We start from the raw sequence: 21,132 nt of genomic DNA, 5'->3' as shown, positions 1-21,132 counted from the left end.
TGCATTTAATTGTGGAATTGCACCCTTCCAGAAGGCTTCTCTAAATGCTCTAAAGGCCAATCTTTTGGGTCCCACTGCTCAGTTTCCTCAGCTTCAGCCCATTCTCAGTGTTCTCACAAGGTACTGAAGAAATGAAAAGAACATGAAGACCATAATGGACTTCTATCTCTGCTGATCACAAAGGAAACTCAAGGCAGAAACAGTTTCCCTGGAATGTTTACCTCCTCAATTTTCTCTTGTGCCTGCTGACGGCACCCTGCAGCCAACTACCAATTCACAGAAGTCTGAATGGGCTTTTTCAGAATGGCTTTCATTAGATATGAGCATTGATATAGCTTGCTTGGCTATTTAATTTATTGCAGGTAGATAAAAGGCAACGGCAGTAGTTTTCTAGCTGAAGCTTAGGTACAGGAGCTGGGAGCAAAAATCTATTCCATAATCTCTGCCAGGAGGATAATATGGATGTCAGAGTGCATGCCGCATATTTGAATAAATTTGAATGAAATGAGGGAAAAGGTCACTTGGATTTATTTTTGGCTTCTGAGTATAGATCCGTTTTCTTTTCCCATCTGTCAAAATCCGAGGCACAGAATGTTGGGGATTGCCTTTGCCCAGAGCAAGCGGGAAAGATTTTGGGGTCCCGAGTGCTCCTTGATCCCATTCTGGACCACGGTGTACCACTCCCCTGATACAGGGCAGGAAGGCGGCATGTGCCCCATGTCACAGTTCAGGGGAAGGTGCATTCGGTCCACCCTTCGGCCCAAATAACACCCGACTCATTGGATGCTCTCACCCATTGAAAAACTGATGAAATGACTGGAGATTGCTTTTACATCACCAAGGCTACTGTATTTTGCTAAAACGTGAAGAAAAACCTCAGTGCCCAACTTGAGGAGTGGGATTTCTGCTTTTTTTCAACTCGGGGAGGAAATCTGTCTGGCAGAGATAAATAACTAAGCATAATGGAGATTAGCTCACCCTTGCCTGAGGGGAACTTTGGGATGGATCTTGCACTAAGAAGCGCTGGATTTTGGTTTTGAGAATTAGTGTTGGATCTCACCAAATCTTCACCTTCCCCAAGGATACAAGCTTGTGTAACTCAAATAAGGTTTGATTATGTGGTATTTAAGTGCATACTATGTGTTAAGCCTTGGGCTAGATTAAAAATATTGGACACGATCCCTATTACATATAAGGCTCGCACTCTGGAGGGAGGGAGAACAGGTGTTGAAACCCCATTTTACAGATGAGAAAACTGGGGACCAGAGAAGGCAAGTGACTTGCCCAAGGTCATAGAGCAGGCAAGGGGCAGAGTCCGGATTAGAACTCGTCTCCTGACTACCAGACCAGTGCTCTTCCCATTAGGCCAGAATGATTACGTGTTGTCTGTGGACAAAGCCGTCCAGGAAACTGGGACAAGGTAATGAAATGAAATGAAAGATAGGGTCTCGAGGAATTTGAAACAAACCTCAATTTTATGAGCCTCATATAAGACAGGGACTGTGTCCAATCTGATTATTTTGTATCTTCCCCAGTGTTTAATGTACTGCTTGGCACATAGTAAATGCTTAACAAATGCCACCACCAGTATTATTATTATTATTTTTATCACTGTTATTCTTCACACTATAAACAGGTACAAATTGCCCTTGTGATGACAGTAGGTTTCCAGTCATTGGTGTGTCCTGGAGGACACCAAAAAAACTGGAATTTATTGAGCGCCTCTAAAGGCAACACGTTCTACTTGGGAAAGTACAACAGAAACTAAACACACATTTCCTGGCCACAAGGAGCTTACTGTCTAAAAGGATTCTTGGAGCACTGACTACCGTTGGGAATTCTTATGCATTTATTTTTTTTCAATGGTATTTGTTAAGCACTTACTATGTGTCTGGCATTCTACTAAGCGCAGGAGTAGATACAAGGGTTGTCGGCACCCTTGCAGTTTTAATCCCCATTTTATAGATGTGGTAACAGCCACAGAGAAATGAAGTAACTTGCCCAAGGTCACACAGCAGGCAAGGGGCAGAGCTGGGATTAGAACCCAGGTCCTTCTGACTCCCAGGCCTGTGTTCTCTTCACTAGGCCATGCTGCTTCTCAGTTGTTCAGCGGGACAATTTTTGGATCTGCTAGGCATCATTCCACTTATATGCAGGGTTGTATTTCTGCCAGGTATACATAGATAACCACGGTGCCACATATTGGTATGGCCAGTAGCAGTGATTGCAGCACGTTGAGAAGCAGCGTGTTTTAGTGGAAAGAGCACAGGCTTGGGAGTCAGAGGACATGGGTTCTAATCTCGGCTCCACCACTTGTCTGCTGTGTGAACTCGGGCAAGCACTTAACTTATCTGTGCCTCAGTTCCCTCATATTTAAAATGGGGATTCAAACTACTGAGTTCCAGTGGGACGATCTGATTACCCTGTATCTACCACAGCACTTAAAACAGTGCTTGGCCCGTACTAAGTGCTTAACAAGAACCATCATCATCAAGCTCTAGGATCAGATTTGAATAACAAATTTTCATTGTGTTGTGGATATAAATGGAACCTTATTCCCTGCTGCTGGGATGGAGGCTGGGGGTAATGCCTGTTAGGAAGAAAAGGCGGGGGTGGGGTGTGCTAGCCTCATTCCGGTGACTCTGTGCTGAGTACACCCTTATTAGGTGAGTGGGGCCCCTCAAAATCACTCCAAAGAGTGAAAGAGAAGTGGAAGTGGTTTGGCCTTATGGAAGGGGCACAGATCTGGGCATCAGAAGACCTGGGTTATAATCCAGGATCCATTACTTGTCTACTGTGTGACCTGGGGCAAGTCACCTAACCTCTCTGTGCCAAGTCACCTAACCTCTCTGTGCCTCAGTTTCCTCATCTGTAAATGGAGGATGCAATACCAGTTCTACCTCCTACATAGACCATAAGCCCTGTGTGGACCAGGGACTCGTATCTGGCCTGATTATCTTGTATCTACCTCAGTGCTAAGTACAGTGCTTGGCACAGAATAAGTTCTTAATATGTGTCAGTATTAATATTATTATTACTGCTATTTTTAAGGGGCTGTGCAATCCGGGCCAGGACCCAAGAACTAAAATGCCTGGGCCCAGTCCTGTGGAAAATTGAGCAAACTCTTCGTGAATTTTTTGCCCCTGAAACCTCTCTCTTGCTTTCTAGACCCAGCAAATTCAGCTCCATCTGTGCTTGATGGGTTTGAGCACCGTAAAGCCATGGCCGGACAGCGTGTGGAGCTGCCCTGCAAAGCATTTGGACACCCTGATCCAGATTACCGCTGGCTGAAGGACAACACCCCTCTGGAGCTGGTGGGGCGGTTCCAGAGGACCGTGACGGGGCTCCTGATCGAGAACGCACGTCCTTCAGACTCAGGCAGCTACGTGTGCGAGGTGTCCAACAGATTTGGAACCGCCAAGGTGATCGGACGTCTCTATGTCAAACGTAAGTGGGTCTCTTGCTTGGCCCCGGCCTCAGTTCCGGGCTTCCTTTTGACCTCTCCTCTGTTCTTTCTTTGAGCCTGGCCGATTTCTAGGGAGAAGGAGATTGGGGGTGCAGGTTTAAACCCCTGGGGTTCTTGGGGCCAAGGGGAGTGATTGTCTCTCCCACTCTCCTCCCGGGGCTCATAAGATTGGCCCGAATTGCAAGACAATCACTCTGTCTCTGGTTGGAGCTGGTTTGTATTTTCAAACACCCGGTTAGATCTCTCTCTGAGGGTGGGTGAGGAATTTTCAGGGGAGAGAAGGAGAAGCCTCTGTTTCCTGCTAGGTTAAGGGGCTGACACCCCATTTCCCAGCAACCACACTTGTCAGCTGTGTGACTGTCGGCAAGTCACTTAACTTCTCTGTGCCTCAGTTCCCTCATCTGGAAAATGGGGATCAAGTCTGTGAGCCTCACGTGGGACAACCTGATTACCCTGTATCTACCCCAGCACTTAGAACAGTGCTCTGCACAAAGTAAGTGCTTAACAAATACCAACATTATTATTATTGTTTTGGGCAGAGTCTAACTCCCAGAGTTTTCTTGGAGGGGCTTTGCCAGGGCCTTGATATTTTTCCCCTCTGGCACTGCTGGTGGTGGCTGGGTCTTGCCTATGATCTAAGCCTGCCTGAGGACATGCAGTGCGTCTGTATTTATGGGGAGGGTAGCCAAAGTAGAAGGAGTTGGATTTGGGGGTTCTGTGATTTGAAATCTTAGCCTTTCCCTTTTGATGTCCAAACCTTCTTTAAATCCGACTCTAAGTAAATATTCACTTAGTAAGTCATTATTTCTTACTAATATGGTGTCTGTTAATCTCCTCACGGAAATACTCACCCCAAGGTTTCTAGCAAAACCGTGAGGCCTGTCCAGGTTGGCAGTTGGGTTCCTGCTGTGATTTCCCTACTCCCGTCTTTCTTTTGAAAGCCTCCATTAAAGAGTTTACAGCTGTTTCCTGTTCTCTTCTCTCCCACCATTGCTTTCTTGCTTGCATCCTTCTCCCTGCATCGACCTCCCTCGCACGTCAGATCTGACAGTCCGCAGCTCTCCCCGTGTTCAAAACCCTTCAGAGATCACCTCTTCTTTGGGAGACCTTCCCCAAGTAATCCCTAATCCCCGCCCCAACCCTTGAAATCCTCCTAGCTGCTACATTAACCTCTCTGCACCGTCTAAGGGCTTACCCTTCCACCCATCCCCTCCGCCCTCCCCCAGCACTTGGGCACATATCTTACATTCTCTCCTCACCAACCCCCTTATCTCTTTTCATCTGCCCCTCTCACACGCCCCTGCTAGACTTTAAGCTCCCTCGTGGCAGGATCATTTCTTCTAAATCTTTTGGACTCTCCAAAGCATTCAGGATATAAACCTCTGAACACTGTAAGCAGCGTGGCCTAGTGGAAGGAGCATGAACCTGGGAGTAAGAGGGCATGAGTTCTAATTCTGTCTCTGCCTCATGTCTGCTCTTTGACCTTGGGCGAATCACTTAGTTTCTGTACCTCAGTTACTTCATCTGTAGAATGGGGATCAAGACTGTGAGAGACATGTGGGGCAGGGACTGTGTCCAACCTAATTTCCTTGTATGGACCCCAGTGCTTAGAACGGTGCTTGGCACAGAGTAAGCACTTAGCAGGTACCATAATTATTAATAAATGCTCTCAATTAATCAGTTGATTGATTGGAGGAGGGCTTTTACTTTTGCTTCGCTTTCACACTACTTGAGCAAGATGGCTGGACTCTCCCAGAAGAAACTTGTGGAGAGTCACAGAAGGGCAAAGGTCTGCAGCTTATGAACGTCTGAAACCCCGGACCCAACCGGCAGGGTAAGGTTGGGAAAGAAGTAGAAGAAGGAAGATTTTAGCTGTCTACAGCCAAAGTCGCGACAGGGAATTGAGGAGGATTTCCCTTCACCTCCAGAAAGATTAAGTCAAATGCATCTTCAGGCCAGTCCTCAATTGACATGGAAAGTAGAATTTTTTTTTTTTACTTTATGCAGCTGAAGAATTCTATGTGATTGCCTTTAGACTGAAGGCTGTGCTGAGCCTCCCTGCTAGCATCAGATGAAAGAGGTTTTTTTGTTTTTTCATCCTTCAGGAAGGATTTGTTCAGGAATAATTTCTAGTCTTAGAGGTTCTTTGGCGGTTAAAAAAGGTCCACCCACAATCTCATCGCTGCACTGGAATTGAGGTTGAAGGTTCACCTTTTCCAATTTAATGCCCAAGTACCAACTGACCTAAGAGTCGGTTGCAGAACTGCTCAGAAGGTGTTATTTTCTCAGTGAAACTGCTAAGTATCTGACTACACATCTGAAGCTGTATTTATACTTTTTTGTGGTAATTAAGTGCTTACTATGTGCCACGCACTGTACTAAGCGCTGGAGTAGATACAAGCTAATCAGGTTAGACACAGTCCATGTCTCACATGGGGTTCACAGTCTTAATGCCCGTTTTACAGATAAAGTGACTGAGACACAGAGAACTTAAATGACTTGCCCAAGGTCCCTCAGCAGACAAATGACAGAGCTGGGATTAGAGCCTAGGTCCTTCTGACTCCCAGGCCCATGCTCTATCCACTAGATCATATTGCTTCCCCTGAGGCTTTTAAAAGGCTACAACGGCTTTGCTTCTCATTTATCACTACTATCCATTGTCCAATTTCTTCTTACCTTTTGCCTAGTAATAATAACAACAGTGATCAATTAATCAGTGGTATTTATTGAACACTTACTGTGTGCAGATCAGTAGCACAGCTAGAATTAGAAGGGTGTACAAACATTAAATAAATAAATTACAGTTGTTTACATAATTACAGTGATGTTACATGCTTACTATGTGCTTAGCCCTGTGCTTACCCTTGAGTAGATAGAGTATAATTAGATCAGGCACAGTCCCTGTCCCACATGGAAGTTACAGTGTAAGGGAGGAGAAAGAAAGGATTTTTAGTCTCCATTATCCAGAAACTGATGCACAGAGAAGGCAAGTAACTTGCCTAAGGTCACACAGCAGGCAGGTGATGGAACCAGGACTAGAACCTGGTTTTCTTGGCTCCCAGTCCTGTGTTTTTCCACTAGGCCACGCTGACAGTCTCAGGCCCAGAGAGGACAAACCTTAGGCCAAAGAGCTCTTCCTAATGAATAGATATCCCAGTCTTTTGACATCCTCCTTCAACCAGAGAGAAAATTTGACAAGAATCATCACTGTGTGAAGTGTTCTGTCTGAACGTTCAGATGCACATCAGTGTACAATCAACAATATTTTTTGAGTGCTTCCTGTGTGCTGAGCACTATATTAAGCTCTTGGGAGAGTACAGGGCAGTAGAATTGAGAGACTTGCCCCTTGCCCTCGAACAACTTTCCTTTGAACTCGCCTTCCCAGCCACCCTGCCAGATGGGCTTATGGGGCATCGACCACTACCTAAAGCAGCCATAATATACCTATAATCCCATTGGATCTTTTGCCCAATCACTCACCAAATCATCATGTAAAATCCCCAGCAATCCAGATTGGGAATTAATAATAATAATGATGGTATTTGTTAAGTGCTTATCATGTGCAAAGCACTGTTCTAAGTGCTGGGGTAGATACAAGGTAATCAGGTTGTCCCACAGTCTTAATCCCCATTTTACAGATGAACTAACTGAGGCACAGAGAAGTGAAGTGACTTGCCTGAAGTCACACAGCAGCTACAAGGCAGAGTCCTGGATTAGAACCCACAACCTCTGACTCCCAAGCCTGTGCTCTTTCCACTAAGACATGTGCATTTGAAAGATGCAGTTCAGCCGTCTTCACGCAGAACAAACACAGTCCCTCATTCCATTTGCTTCAGATATTGACTATTCATAATTGACAATGGTTAACAGTTTTCTCTGCCCCCAGACTGCCTGCCATTCTTTTTCCATTAATACCGAGAAGCAGTATGGACTAGTGGATAGAGTACGGGCCTGGGAGTCAGGGAACCTAGGTTGTAATGCCGGCTCTGCCAATTGCTTTTTGTGTGACCTCGGGCAAGTCACTAAACTTCTCTGTGCCTCAGTTGTCCTGTTTTCTCTCCTACCTAGACTGTAAACCCCCATGCAGGACAGGGACTGTTTCCAACCTCGTAAACCTGGATCTACCCCAGAGGTTTGAGCAGTGTTAGACATAGTGAGCGCTGCACAAACACCATAAAAAAACACAAAACACTCAAACCAGCTAAGCCGTAGGAAAATTGGTCCTCATCTTGGCAGTGCAGTTAAAATATTTTCAAAAGTATCCTTTTCCTAAAGGAATTTTAAGTCGAGGCATACAACCACCCCCCCCCCCCAACTCCCCCCACCCCCCACAAAAAAACTACCTGTTTTGAAGTCAGCAAATTCAAAGGTCAAATCCAAGAACAGTGAATGGGGGAGAGGATCATCTTGAGTCCAACCCTCCCTGATCCAAGATAGAAGCAGTCTGGATGGGGTCTGGGAAGAAATAAGGCAAAAAGATGTTAAGCCGAACCCCATGGTACCATCTGAGTATAGGCAATGTCTTCCTCAGGTCTTCTGAGTCCCTAATCAGTGGAGGACATTTATTCAGTGCCTTCTGAGAGTAAAGGACTGTACTAAGCATTAGGAAAAAATACATGGGTGAGAATTGGCATGGTCCCTGGCTGCCAGGGATCTCATAATATAAAAATAGAATGGGGAGGAGAGTTGCGACAGCCATATGCAGGAAGTTGAAATGAAATTACCATAGCCTTGGTCAAAGCTCTCACTCTTGCACAATCACTGGTATTTCTTGAGCACTTACTACGTACCGAGGACTCTACTAAGCGTTAGGGAGAATTAGCAGACACGTCCTCTGCCCATAATGAGCCACTAACCATGAAACCACTCTATGTGAAAAGTCCTGTTGCAAAGCACCCTCTCTCTGGTGGTGGTTTAAGCTTATTTTAAAGGATGTCAGAGAGGATGTTGAGGTGTGTCTTTTGCTTTATTTTTAGACCAAATAGCCTTGGCTTAAAATTCCGATCCTCTCTGTAAGCATGGATCCTTTGGACAACTCTCTTTAAATTCTCAGCTTGCACTCACACTGTTTTTGAGGACACAACTTGAATTCCAACCCCCCTGAAAAATGCAAAACCCCGCTGCAATCAACTAAAAATTTGAAGTAGATAAACCCAGATGATTGACCACAAACTTTGCGTTAATTTGCTTATAAGTACTACATATTTTATCTCGAGTGCAAAAGGAGACTTTCTAGTTGCTCAAGAGTCTAGCAAGAAGGCAATTAATCCCTAGTACACCAGAGTTAGGAGGAAAGAAGTGGGGAGAGGCGGGAAGAAAGCTTACAAAAATGTTTTTTGTAAAATAAAATTCTGACTAATTTGTCGGAATCAATTGATTTGGACATCTTAGTATGGCTGCCTAAGTGAATCTGAATGACATCTGTTTGAAATTGTGGGTTTGCCTTGCAAAGAACATTCCTTGAGAGTTTATGATTTTATACTTGCATCTATAGAATGTGTATATAAACGTATATATAAATATATATGTGTATATATGTATATATATATAACCCGTGATTTGGAGTACAAGCTTACTTTTCTATCTGTGCCAAAATCTCCAGAACCACTGAAAGCCACAATCAGCCCACGCAAAGTTAAGAGCAGCGTTGGCAGTCAGGTGTCCTTATCCTGTAGCGTGACCGGAACTGAAGAGCAGGAACTCTCCTGGTATCGGAATGGTGAAATCCTCAACCCTGGAAAAAATGTGAGAATTACAGGAATTAACCACGAGAACCTTATCATGGATCACATGGTCAAGAGCGATGGGGGAGCCTACCAGTGTTTTGTTCGCAAGGACAAGATGTCGGCTCAAGACTATGTTCAAGTGGTGCTGGAAGGTGAGTGGCCCTGGCTCGAAGAATGTGGTTCTCGATGGCGTCTGGAAAGCAGAGAAGTTGTGAATCGAGCTCATATCCTTCCTTCCTCTTGATTTGGACCAGATGATCTATTTGCCCTACTTCCTGTTAGGGTGGGTATAGGGTTGATTCAGGATGAGAGATGGGCTGAAAATTGGAGGAAGCATGAAAGGAAAGTTATAGGGTAAGATATTTGCGTAGATGCTCAAATGATATTTGCCAACAATCTGGATGGTTTCCAGCTCTTTAAATCGCCATTCGAGTATGTGGTCAGAATTATATTTCTTGACCGCCATTTGGCCTGGATATTGGCATCCCCCTGTCAGCCTGGCAGAGTTAGGCAAGATTTTGTGTTTGTCGAGGATCACTGAAAACTACCTACTCAGCTGCTTCAGTCGGTACCACTTGTGAGTTCCGAGAGGGAGGTGGGCATCTGGACTGTGATGCTCCCCTTGCTTTGCCAACCTGCAATAGTTGTTTGCTTCCAGCTATGTAGCCTTCCATGTTGTCAGTTCGTTCAGAAGAGGGGGCTCGCTAACTCATAGCGGGTGTCCTGCCCATCACCCTGAAACCCCCCCTCCCCCAACTCCAGCTTCAAAGTTTAAATGAGATTCATCTGGACTTCCAAACATGGCTTCAGCCAAGTCACAGAGGAAAATGAAAGCTCAAATGTCCAAGAAAATGAGTTTTAAAGGGTTTACTATCAAAGGGTCATTCCAAGCTGCCCCTTTTCTGACTTGAGCTAAGATGCTGTGAGAGGAGGCGAGGGGTTGTGGAGCTGATGTAGTTGTTCAGTTGCTCACATTTCATTCCAGACACACTGGGCTTTTCATGCTGGAGGTGAAATCAGCTGAAGACATGGTGATCATATTAAGTAACTGACACAGTGTTGCACATGATAATCAAGTGCAGAAAGTAATCAATTTGTTCAGAGCCAGTTCACTAATGAGGCTCTCGTGCACAGCCACTATTTTTAGTGTCTTTATAGGAAAAGAAGAGATTACCTGTCTGTGCCTAGTTACCTTGGCAACCATCTCCTATGACTAAGAAAGCCTAAAGAGCATATTGATAATCTATAATGATGTCGAGGGAGTGCAGGTTATCAGAGAGCGACAGCAGGAAAGATTTCAAAGACACTCAGGTCTCCCTGGGAAAATAATGTCTGCTTTCATCTCCCCAAAAGCCTGTCACTGGAATAAAAAAAAAAAACGGCTAGAGGTGCATACTGAGCACATTGACTGGTTTATTGGTCGTGTGTCAGTTTCCATTCAGGATAAAAAGCCCATTGCTTTTTTTTTTTGTCTTGTGAGAGATGACAGTGCTAATGTAAGAAAGGGAGAGGTAACAAGAGAGCAAGGAGTTGGTGTTTAAAAAAATATAGTGCCATATGTGTAAGAGGAAAATGGCAAGAGAGGTAACTGGCACCGTGGACACTAGGTATACAGTTCTTTCTCAAAGATTTGGGTATTTTAGCAGGTTCGGAGTGTGGCAATGGAATTTCTGGATGGCCGTCCAGTGAAGAGACACTTCTGAATGATTTCCCCTTCAGAGGTAGTCAGTGCTGATCCGTTTAGTTATATGGGGACAGTTTACCAAGACCATGTCCTTTGGGAAAGGTATAAGAGGTAGAGTTTCCACATGAGAGAATTTGCAGTGTCTGGCACATAGTAAGTGCTAGACAAATACCATAAAAAAAAAAAAATGATGGGAGGCTGAAAGAGCTGGGACTTTTCAGACTGGAAAGATAAAAGTTGAGATGGGATCTGACTGAAGTTTACAGAATTATGAAGGGTATGTTCAGGGTGAACAGTGAATTGTGGACACCCATTGTCAACAACTCCCAGATGAAGAGGCATCTAGGTAAAACATAAAGGTGGTGGGTAGAAAAAAAAGTATTCTTCACTCAGAAAGTGGCGGGGGAGTTAATTCTTATGAAATTTGGGCAGGCTGCAATGATCCGGTTCAAGAGGACTGCGATAAATCCATGGACAAAAGGTTCCAAGTAGGTCACTGAAAGGAAAATTAGGAAGGTAGTCAGAAAAGTTAGAGATGTTGGATGACACAACCATAACCTTGAGGGTGGACGACAAGGAGGACAGCATCAAACTATTTCTCCAAGCATCCTGTTTTCATTGTCAGAGATGGACTACTGGGGTGGCTGGACCAGTGCTTATGCATTTAGATTCCTATGTTCTCCCCATTCCTCCCCTTATTTGCCCCTTCCCCTGCTCCCTCCCACTCCTCCCCCCACCACACACAGGACCTCACCTGCCTTGGAGGCAGTAACCTTGCTGACTCTGGGGAAGTGGCAACCAAAATTTCCCTTTCACTTGGTTGTGTTCTATGTAATTGTGCAACTCTGTGGATATGCCTTTTTTGAATTGCTCTTGGGATATTAAAAAAAAGCATAAATCAGAGATATGCCTAGCACTTAGTGGGTGCATAATGAATGTTAATTATGTTAACTAAGAATTATTAGGTATATATATATGTGTGCCTTTGTCTTGACGATTGGCTGGGGGACCAGTGTGACTGTCAGCCCCACTGGAGGTATTTTTTATTGCACTTTTCGTGAATGTTACATGAATGTTACCCATGAAGTGGGATTCTCAGTGTTGTCTTTTTAGAAGATGAAGGACAACTAAGGCCATACATGGTCGCATGTGGTTAGCTATATTACTATTTGTATAATGATAATTGCGGTAGTAAGTGCTTACTATGTGACAAGCCAAGGTAATCCAGTTATCGTCCCTTCCACCAGGGTCACTTTGCTAAAGTTTGGCAATTTCTGTTCCCTTTTGGCAGACGGAACTCCCAAAATAATTTCGGCCTTCAGCGAGAAGGTAGTGAGCCCAGGAGAAGCTGTTTCCCTCATGTGCAACGTGAAGGGCACCCCACTGCCTACCATCACGTGGACTCTAGACGACGACCCCATTGTCAAAGGCGGCAGTCATCGGGTCAGCCAGATCATCACCTCCGAGGGCAACGTGGTCAGCTACCTGAATATCTCAAACACTCAGGTCCGAGATGGTGGAGTCTACCGCTGCACTGCCAACAACTCTGCTGGAGTTGTCCTCTATCAGGCTCGAATAAACGTAAGAGGTGCTTGTCAAATCAGCTCCTCAAAAACAAAAAAAAAACAAAACCACAAAAAAAAACACACATAACTCACTGAGGGGGAGAAGAAGGTCTCTCTGCATGCACTGGGCTGAGACTTGGAATACCAAAATTTACTTCCATTCCCTCTCCCCCATTCCCTGCCCTCTTCTCTCGACTCAGGAATTGCACTGAATGGAGTGACTCTGGAAACGGCATTTTGATTTTTTTTTTTTCCTTTTTAGGGAGCTTGTGATGCTTCTCTCCCTCGGCCCGGCCAGTTAATCTTTCCTCTCCCCACTAACTTTCTGGGTTTTGCACTGCATGTTTCTTATTTTTGTCCTTGACTTCAGTTTTCCTACATTCATAATAATTCTGCATATACACGATATTTAACCTTGCATTTTTAACAGACATGACATCGATCCCCATTCTCATAACAGATTTGATCTGCTGTGTCAATCTGATACATTTATTCCCATATTTTAATATTTAGCAGTGCTGTGCACTGTAACCTAGCCTGAATGATCCTTTACCTCATACGTCAGAAACATTTGACAGTGAGCATTTGGTGATATTTTAATATCACCATCCACAGTCTATTTGCTGTGAAATGACAGAGGTGGGACTCAAAAAGCATCACCTTTCACAACCAACTGAAAGGCAGAATGCTTTTAAAATGAAGAAATGTTAACTTGTACTAGACAGTTTTCAGCCACCGTCAGCATTTAAGCCTTGAGGAAAGAGTGCTGATTTTTCCCTCACGAGTGTACCCTTAAATTATTTTCAAGAGTTTCTTTCTGTGTCTTCAGGGCCTGCAAGCATTCGACCAATGAAAAATATCACAGCAATAGCAGGACGGGACACGTACATTCACTGCCGTGTGATTGGCTATCCGTATTACTCCATCAAATGGTACAAGAACTCTAATCTTCTCCCCTTCAATCACCGTCAAGTGGCATTTGAGAACAATGGAACGCTGAAACTCTCGGATGTGCAAAAGGAAGTAGATGAGGGGGAGTACATGTGCAACGTGCTAGTACAACCTCAGCTCTCCACCAGCCAGAGCGTGCACGTCACCGTGAAAGGTAATCGTTACACTCCTCTCGGGGACGCTCCTTACCAGATCAGGCTCTTCCTCTGAAACACAGATGCCCAGAGTTGCCAAAAATAAGGTGGCGGGTAGAGAATGAACTGTGGATTAGTGATGATAAATGATTTGTTTCAAGGAAAGTAACACTTTAGTTACCGTCTAGTGTTTCCGTACCCAAAGCGCTCTCACACTATGTCTCATTATTGTCCTCACAACAGCCTCGTGAGGTAAGTTCAAGAGAGGTGGGTTTTGCCCTCATTTTGTAGATGCGGCAGCTTGAGGGATAGAGAGGTCAAAGGAGTTGCCCACGGTCACTCGGCAGAGCTTGGATTCGAACCCAGGCCATTTGACATTCAGACCGGTGCTCTACCGCTTCATCATACTCCCTCCTCTGATGTAGGTTGTGACAATGAAGAAAGACAGAGTGGGATTTGGAGGTCACTGTTTCCCAGAGAATTTAATGAGCTGTAGGAGTAAAGCTGTTCTTTGATAATGACTCTACAGCTGACTTGGCCAAATATCCCAGAGCCGTATGAATGTGCAACTGCCTTGCACTCACTTGTCATGATGCTGAGGCCCTAATAGGCCTCTTCAGAATAAATTCTCATACTAAAGTCTTTGCCCTAAAGAAGGAATTCTCGGCTTCTTAATCTCAGCTGTACCACTTGCCTGCCGTGTGACCTTGGGCATGTCACTCAACTCTCCTGGGTCTCAGTTTCTTCATCGGTTCTAACTTTTATGTAGACTAGGAGCCTCATGTTGGATGGGGCCTGTGCCTGACCTGATCATCTAATATCTACCCCAATGCTTAGCACAGTATTTGGTACGTAAACAGTACTTCACAAATGCCACAATTATTATTGTTACTATTGAGGATGATTTACGATAATGGATCGAGATGACTTCTATGCTTGGGTCAAGCCAGCCTCATCGGGAATTTGATGTTCATCTAAAGGCCCGATTTGGTAAAAAAAAAAAAAAAATCCTTCCCAGTTCTGAATTATTTTTGTCAATTAAATTGAGTGTTAAAATAATACTTGGAATTATGCTAGTAACCACTGAAGAGCATGGTGATTGCAGCATGTCTTTTATTCTACAGTATGTCCTCAAAATCATTTGAGATTTCCTTTGATTTGGATTGATTGATTAGGGCTCTTTTGAGCAATGGGTAGCAATTTTTTGTGCTTCATGCTTTGATTTTTCTCTTATGAATACACATGGGATTTTAAAAGCTTTACTCAATCCTTTTATTGACAGGGAAATTTTGTTTCTTTATGTAACAATTTAGAACACTATTCTTTTTCACAGATCTGAGAGATCCTCCACTGTACTTCCAAAGAAAAGTATGAAAATGTTATTAGACTGCCAATCGCATACTGTTGCCCTCTCAAGCTTCACAGAACCAAGGGAGAAGGCGTAGACACATGAATACAAAACCTTTTTCAGTTTAGGGCTTAGCTCCAATTCTTTGGAGGTTGTATTGTATTTTTTCCATACAGCACCTTAAGCGACCCCTCACTGCCTGTGGCTGAATTCTAACTGCACCCCCACAGCTTGCAATTGTGGAACCGGGTGATTTATTATCCTGAGTCAGTGGTATTTATCAAGCATTTACTGTGTGCAGAGCACTGTATTAAGCACTTGGGAGAGTTCGAATCAATCGCTAGACACAATCCCTACCCTCAAGAAGCTGACAAGCTCCAGTTATTGAGCCCTCATGTTACCTGGAAGTCAAACTGGCCACGGTGCAGGATGTGCAACCAGGGCCGAAACGGTTAGGGAAGAGGCATATCTGGTCTCTTCTAGCTCAAATAGTCACTTAAGTGACCTCTCAAATAACTTGCAAAGGCTGGTGTCTTGATCCTGATTCCTGTTCTGACAGAAAATGTGCTTTCATTATGTATTGAGGCTAAAAACATCTGTAGGGGGTTACAGCGCATTCACCCAGTACCGCAAGCCTGTTAGAATTCAGGATGTGATGGTCATGTGCAAGCAGACAGTGTCGCGCAAGTTGAGTAGCACAGCGTACGTTCACCTCGAACCGAGCTGTGAGAGAAATCAAGTCAGTTGTATTTATTGAGCCCTTACTGTGTGCAGAGTTCTGGACACAGGTGCCTGGAAGAGTCCAATAGAGTAAGTAGATGTGATGCCTGCAGTCAAGGATTTATGTTTTAGCAGGACACCCCCATCAAGAACTCAGTGTATTTAATGTTTTGGGCCTGTAATAATTTGAGAAAGGAGTGATCAGAAGAGAACTGAGGCTATCGCATTTTGCCTTGACTTTGTCTAATTCCTCTCCCCCAAGGTCACCAAACCGCTCTCCAGATAGTTGGAGCCAATTTTTCACAGATCTAAATTTTGACTTAATTATTACTGACTTATTCCTAAGTATCACCATTAGGTTATTGCCCATGCTTAATACAGTGAATTAATAAACAAACCAAGTATACAGTAAGGTTAGAGTGTTCATTCAATTCCTTTAAAACTATTCGATTACTGGAAATCCCTGAGGTTTGGGTAAAAACTATAAATAAATACTTTATTTTAATGAATTCTGCATAGTAGTTCAAAATTCCCTCTATGTAAAGAGGAAGAAAAAAGAAGCTTGCTAAGCAAGGAAAGTTGGACAAAAATCAATCAGCTTCAACCTGATGGGGATTGGAAACTGACATGAATTTTGTTGAGCCCCCAGTGAGAGCAGTAGAACCTCAGTGGGGTCATCCCCCTCTAGTCTCCTAAGCTTCCTGGGGTTCCTATTATGAAGGAAGAGGCGCTTCTAGGAGTCAGATGGTACATAAGTAGAAGTGTTCTCAGAAGAACGCTCACTAATTCCAAAATACGCGCTCTAGCCGAAACATACCGCTATTTCACTTGTTAATGCAGAAATGGCTGGATGTCGATAGTTTCCTGGCTTACCACCCCCATCATCAATCATCAATCCTTAGTATTAATTGAACACCTTCTGTGTGCAGAGCCCTGTACTAAGCGTTTGAGTGAGTAGACACAGTTTCTGCCCCTCAAGAGCGTACAGTCAAGTTGGGGAGATGGACAGAAAATAATTTCCTGAAAGGAGGAAAAGGGCATTGGAAAGATTAGTATATGGATAAGTGCTGGAAATAGTCATGTCGATATTTACCTACATCCTATGTAGGTGGATGTAAGTTTATAAGTGCAGGAGTGGTAGTTGAGAGGCTATGACTTGGGGAAAAAAAAGTTACACGCTCTGCCATCCCCCCTAATGAAAGCTGTGACTGAACTCTCTCCTAATTTTCAGGATCAAGGCAGACACAAGCCAAGACTTCAAACTTTGCTGTGATTACCACTCTTAGCTTTTACTTAGCTATCAGAAAGAGGTCGCCCTTCCAGGTCAATAGATCTTAATCAAGATAGTTTTAAAGCATTTTAATTCCCCTTCCATATGCTCCAGAGAAAAATACACAGATTAAATTGCTACTCAATAGCCTGTCTTATTATCCAGCATAATTGTTTGGGAATGGACGACATCCATTGTTTTCAATTATTGCCCATTAGAAGAAACTTGAGGAATCAATAAGTAGATCATGTGTACAATGCATCCTGACTAAGATGAATAAGAAGAACCTTTCTGATTTCGTTCACATGCATTGACTCTTGGGGCTTTGCTGGACATCTTAACCAACTGCTGTTGATAGCGTGTATTTAGGAAGATTTTTCTGGAGTTCAAGCCAATGACCACTGAAATGACCACTGTGGCCATTCACTTTGGCTCAATTGCTGGGAGGGGACCAGGGGATAAGTAATTCCCAAATTACCTTTCACCTCACAAAGACCTGGACTTTCTGGTTATGACTCCATGGTATTCCAAAGAAATGCCCGTCCAATGAAGGCAAATGAATGTTTGCGTAGCTTTCAGTCGTGAAAAGTAGAGGTACTGAAAGATATTCACCAAAACATAATGAAACTCACATTGAAACAAGCATTGGAACAGGCACTGTACCCAATTTGATTTGCTTTTATCCACCCCAGAGCTTAGTACAGCGCCTAATACATAGGAGAGTGCTTAATAAATATCATAATTATTACTATTATAATTTATTATTAACTGGGTGTGTTGCCTTGCACTCAGCCATTGAGTTTCCTCTTGTTTATCCGGGCCAAATAAGTTGCTTTGAGCTTTTATCTTGCTTCTCAGCCTTGCCTTAGTATTATCCCAAAATTTGTTGAGCATAATCAATTCCTTCATCCTGGTCATCAGTACACATACTGAACCTCGCCACCAATCAATCGGTGAGTGGTATTTATTGAGCACTTGCTATGTGCAGAGCACTGAATTAACCCCATGGGAGAGTTCAGTACAAATGAGGAAGTGTAGGTGATCCCCTCCCTCGCAGAGCTTTCAGACTACTGCGTCCAAGACTGAACCTGGACGGCAACATTCAGTCAGTCCTCCTTTTGGGTGGGACCCATTCTGGTCAATTTCCTATTTCCTGATTTGCCAATAAGGATGGCATATGCAGTGGGTCAGAAACCGTATTGGAATCGAGATAAATCACATTGATCACTTCCCCCAGAGTCATTTTCTCCATCATTCACATCAATTAAGTTTCTCCCATAGAGAGCCATGGTGGGGACCATCTAGTACCGCAGACTCTTCTAAGTGATTGCAAATAGATTGTCGGATCATTTGTTGTAGTATCTTCCCAGGTATTGATGTTAAGTTTACTCCCCTGTAATTATGAGCCCACGTTAAAGGACAGAATGTGATTTTTCCCTTGTCCAATCCTCAGGGACTTCTCCTGTCCAGCTTGTATGCTTTTACAGAATAAGTGGTGGCTTATCGATAGCATCTGCCAATTCCTTAAGTACTCTACCAGGCATCTCATCTAAACTGGCCATTTCAGGTCTCCTGATAGTTTTTTTTTTTTTTTTTAATATTACTTAACTGTTTGGATCACAGCAAAGATCAGGGATACAGGCAGTTTACCAGCTGTGAGCCCATACTCTCAGCCACCCAGCTCTGGTACGTGGGGCAGATGAGGAGAAGCAAAGCACTAGTCATAGGACACTTGGAGCAGCTGTTGGGTGGTGAACCGAAGGGAAACCTGGTGAAAGGGAGGGCAGAATCAATGGCCGAAAGGCATCGTGAAGCCCAGCCTCAAACGTTGGGACCTAGCAGTGGACTGTGGAGAGCACTGCAGCACACGGACCAGCCTAGCATGAAGCCATTGAGAGAGCGGATGCTCTCCGTGAGCCCAGGTTTAGCAAAGGTTGGGATCCCGAGGAGCAGACTTGAAAACAGGGAGAGGTCCTGTGTGGAGTGAACACATCCAAGTGAAAAAGAGCTCTCTTTGTGTTCATACAGGGTGGAAAAAGCATCAATCAGCACTGCTCTTTTCAGTCCCACTTGCATGCAGGGCTCTCACCACCAGTAATGTCCTCTTTGAAAAGGGAGGGCAACTCTCTCTCTGACGATCTATTTATCTAGTTTGGCTTTTCGAATTTTATCACACCGAGGACACGCCTTGGTCGACAGTTGCATTTGGCCCTTTTTTTAAATGACAGAAGTGGGGGGAAAAACCCTTCACTTTTTCATTTAATAGCTATCCTTTTCTATCTGCTGGGGGTAGGGCTGACATTTATCTTATTTCCCCTTTTGCCTAATGCAATCGAAGTTTTATTTGTTACCATTTACGTCTTCTGCTAGTTACATATCCTTTGCGGCTTAGTTTTTCTTACAAAAAAATTGTCCCTTCACAGCACTGCTATTTCTTTAGACTCCGCCTTAATTTCTCTGTTTTGAAAGTTTCTCATTTGTCTACTAGAGTCTAGTGGAGTTCTGAGTTTAGCCAATTTACCCTCTTTTTATCCTTCTTGTCCTCCCTGCGCATATGCAGTTTGCTTCTCAGGCTGCAAGAATTCTTTGTTTAAAAACATTTGTCTCTTTGGTGGGAGTGGGTCGAATGCCTTCTTTCCATGAATGATCCTTATGAATGTGAAACAGGGTCTGTGTTCACCTGATTATCATGTGCCTACTCCAACACCCAGTCAGTGTCTGGCACATAGTAAGCGCTTAACATGTATCATTTAAAAAAAAATCATTTTAAAAAAAGGCTGTTTTCTTTTTTTCACTGACTCTTCTTCCTTTCTTTCTCAGTCTTGAGTGTGACGTTAACTTGCAAACAGTATTCCTCTTAATTTTCAACTGGGACATTATCCATACTGCAATGGAAAGGCCAGGCAATGCCTTGGATAGTTATGAGTTGCCCATCATCCCGGAGAACGAGTCGTAGTCAGCAGTATCTTTTGATGCTATTAAATTACCAAGTCCTCATGGACAGGGAATGTGTCACTTTTTTGTTTTGTACCTTTCAAGGTCACAGTACAGTGCAGGGATCTCTGCAATGAAAAGATAGAGCAGCAACTGGACAGTTTTCTCAAATTTCACCCACACGATAGAAGCCAGGTACTATTTCAATTGTTTTCAAATCATCTTCCCCTCAGGCCACTATTTCCCACTGAAAAGACTGTTGACACAAAATGATTTTTTATAATGAGGGGGTTTGCAGGGCTACAGATATCATGATGTAGGAAGGGTGCCTGTGGCTATCCACAAGAAAGATGATTAAAACCATAACTAATTACCTGTAGTGTGACAGGGGAATTTGTTATGGTGACCATAGACATTATTCAATGGAAAGTGTGATGTCATTCTTATCCAAAACTATGGTCAGAGCACAGGCGTATGGTGTGGTATTTGGCCGGGTGAGGGAGGGCATCATAAAATCAAAGCAGAGGATGCATCAACTTTGGAATTGTAGCTTCCACAGGTTCTGTGTCCATCAATCTTCCAAATCCAGTAACCAAGCTTAAAGGCCAGTCGATTATGCCCCCCTGATTAGATGGCCATCAATTCTCAACCTTTTGTGACCTTGAGATGGCTATTGAGTAGCATAGCTCATTGAAGGTTGCCACGCAGATGAGTGCAGTTAAAAAAAAAAGTTAAGTGGATTGATTGTGGCTACACTGCCCATCATTTTTGTCTCTTCTGTAGAGAGAAGTCCTGCCATTTTCAGATGTTAAGACCCAGATCTTGGGCTTTTGAACTGAAACATTATTTTCCAATTCCAAAACCATTATTTCTTGCCTTGGCCATCAAAATATGCTCGTCCAGTGTTTTGCACATAGAAGGAGCATCTTAAAGTTTCTTACGATTTATAGTTACAGTTGTTTTCGGTGTAGAAAACACTTCAGAAGCTCTGATCTTCTTTAAGCTAGCATCTTGGAAAATGCTTCCCAGAGAAATCATCTGCTATTATTGTCATTTGTGATGATGAAGCTAATTGGAAAAGAAGTCAGAGAGATGGGAATGCATCTCTTTAAAAAAATGCAGTGTTTAAAAATTTTGTCACTGGCTTCATGGAGCTTATTTCTCTGTCATTTAGCCTAGCTGTCATCACCTCAGGCTGAAGTTACCAGCCTGGCCTTCACCAAAAGTCAATAGAAACCAAAATAAAACAATTACAGTCAATCAGGGTCACGCCTTCCCTTACTTGGGGAGACTACACAGGCATTGAGCCTAATTTTCTTGTTGCGCTGATTCAA

The 21,132-nt window shown here is 43.6% G+C and overlaps 1 protein-coding gene across 4 annotated transcripts in view; it reads left to right on the top strand.

Annotated features, from left to right (window-relative positions):
* DSCAM (DS cell adhesion molecule) overlaps positions 1-21,132 on the top strand; it is a 515,628-nt gene that overhangs the window by 347,061 nt on the left and 147,435 nt on the right. For all 4 annotated transcript variants that reach the window (XM_029046622.2, XM_029046624.1, XM_029046620.1 and 1 more), the window contains 4 exons: positions 3,169-3,447; positions 9,069-9,344; positions 12,168-12,464; positions 13,271-13,546. In XM_029046622.2, coding sequence (XP_028902455.1) covers positions 3,169-3,447; positions 9,069-9,344; positions 12,168-12,464; positions 13,271-13,546 — 1,128 coding nt within the window. The remainder of the gene's footprint in view (positions 1-3,168; positions 3,448-9,068; positions 9,345-12,167; positions 12,465-13,270; positions 13,547-21,132) is intronic.

The sequence above is a fragment of the Ornithorhynchus anatinus genome, chromosome 18 (assembly GCF_004115215.2).
Source record: "Ornithorhynchus anatinus isolate Pmale09 chromosome 18, mOrnAna1.pri.v4, whole genome shotgun sequence".
In the NCBI taxonomy this organism is placed as follows: Eukaryota; Metazoa; Chordata; class Mammalia; order Monotremata; family Ornithorhynchidae; genus Ornithorhynchus; species Ornithorhynchus anatinus.
This window is presented reverse-complemented; position numbering and strand designations above follow the sequence as displayed.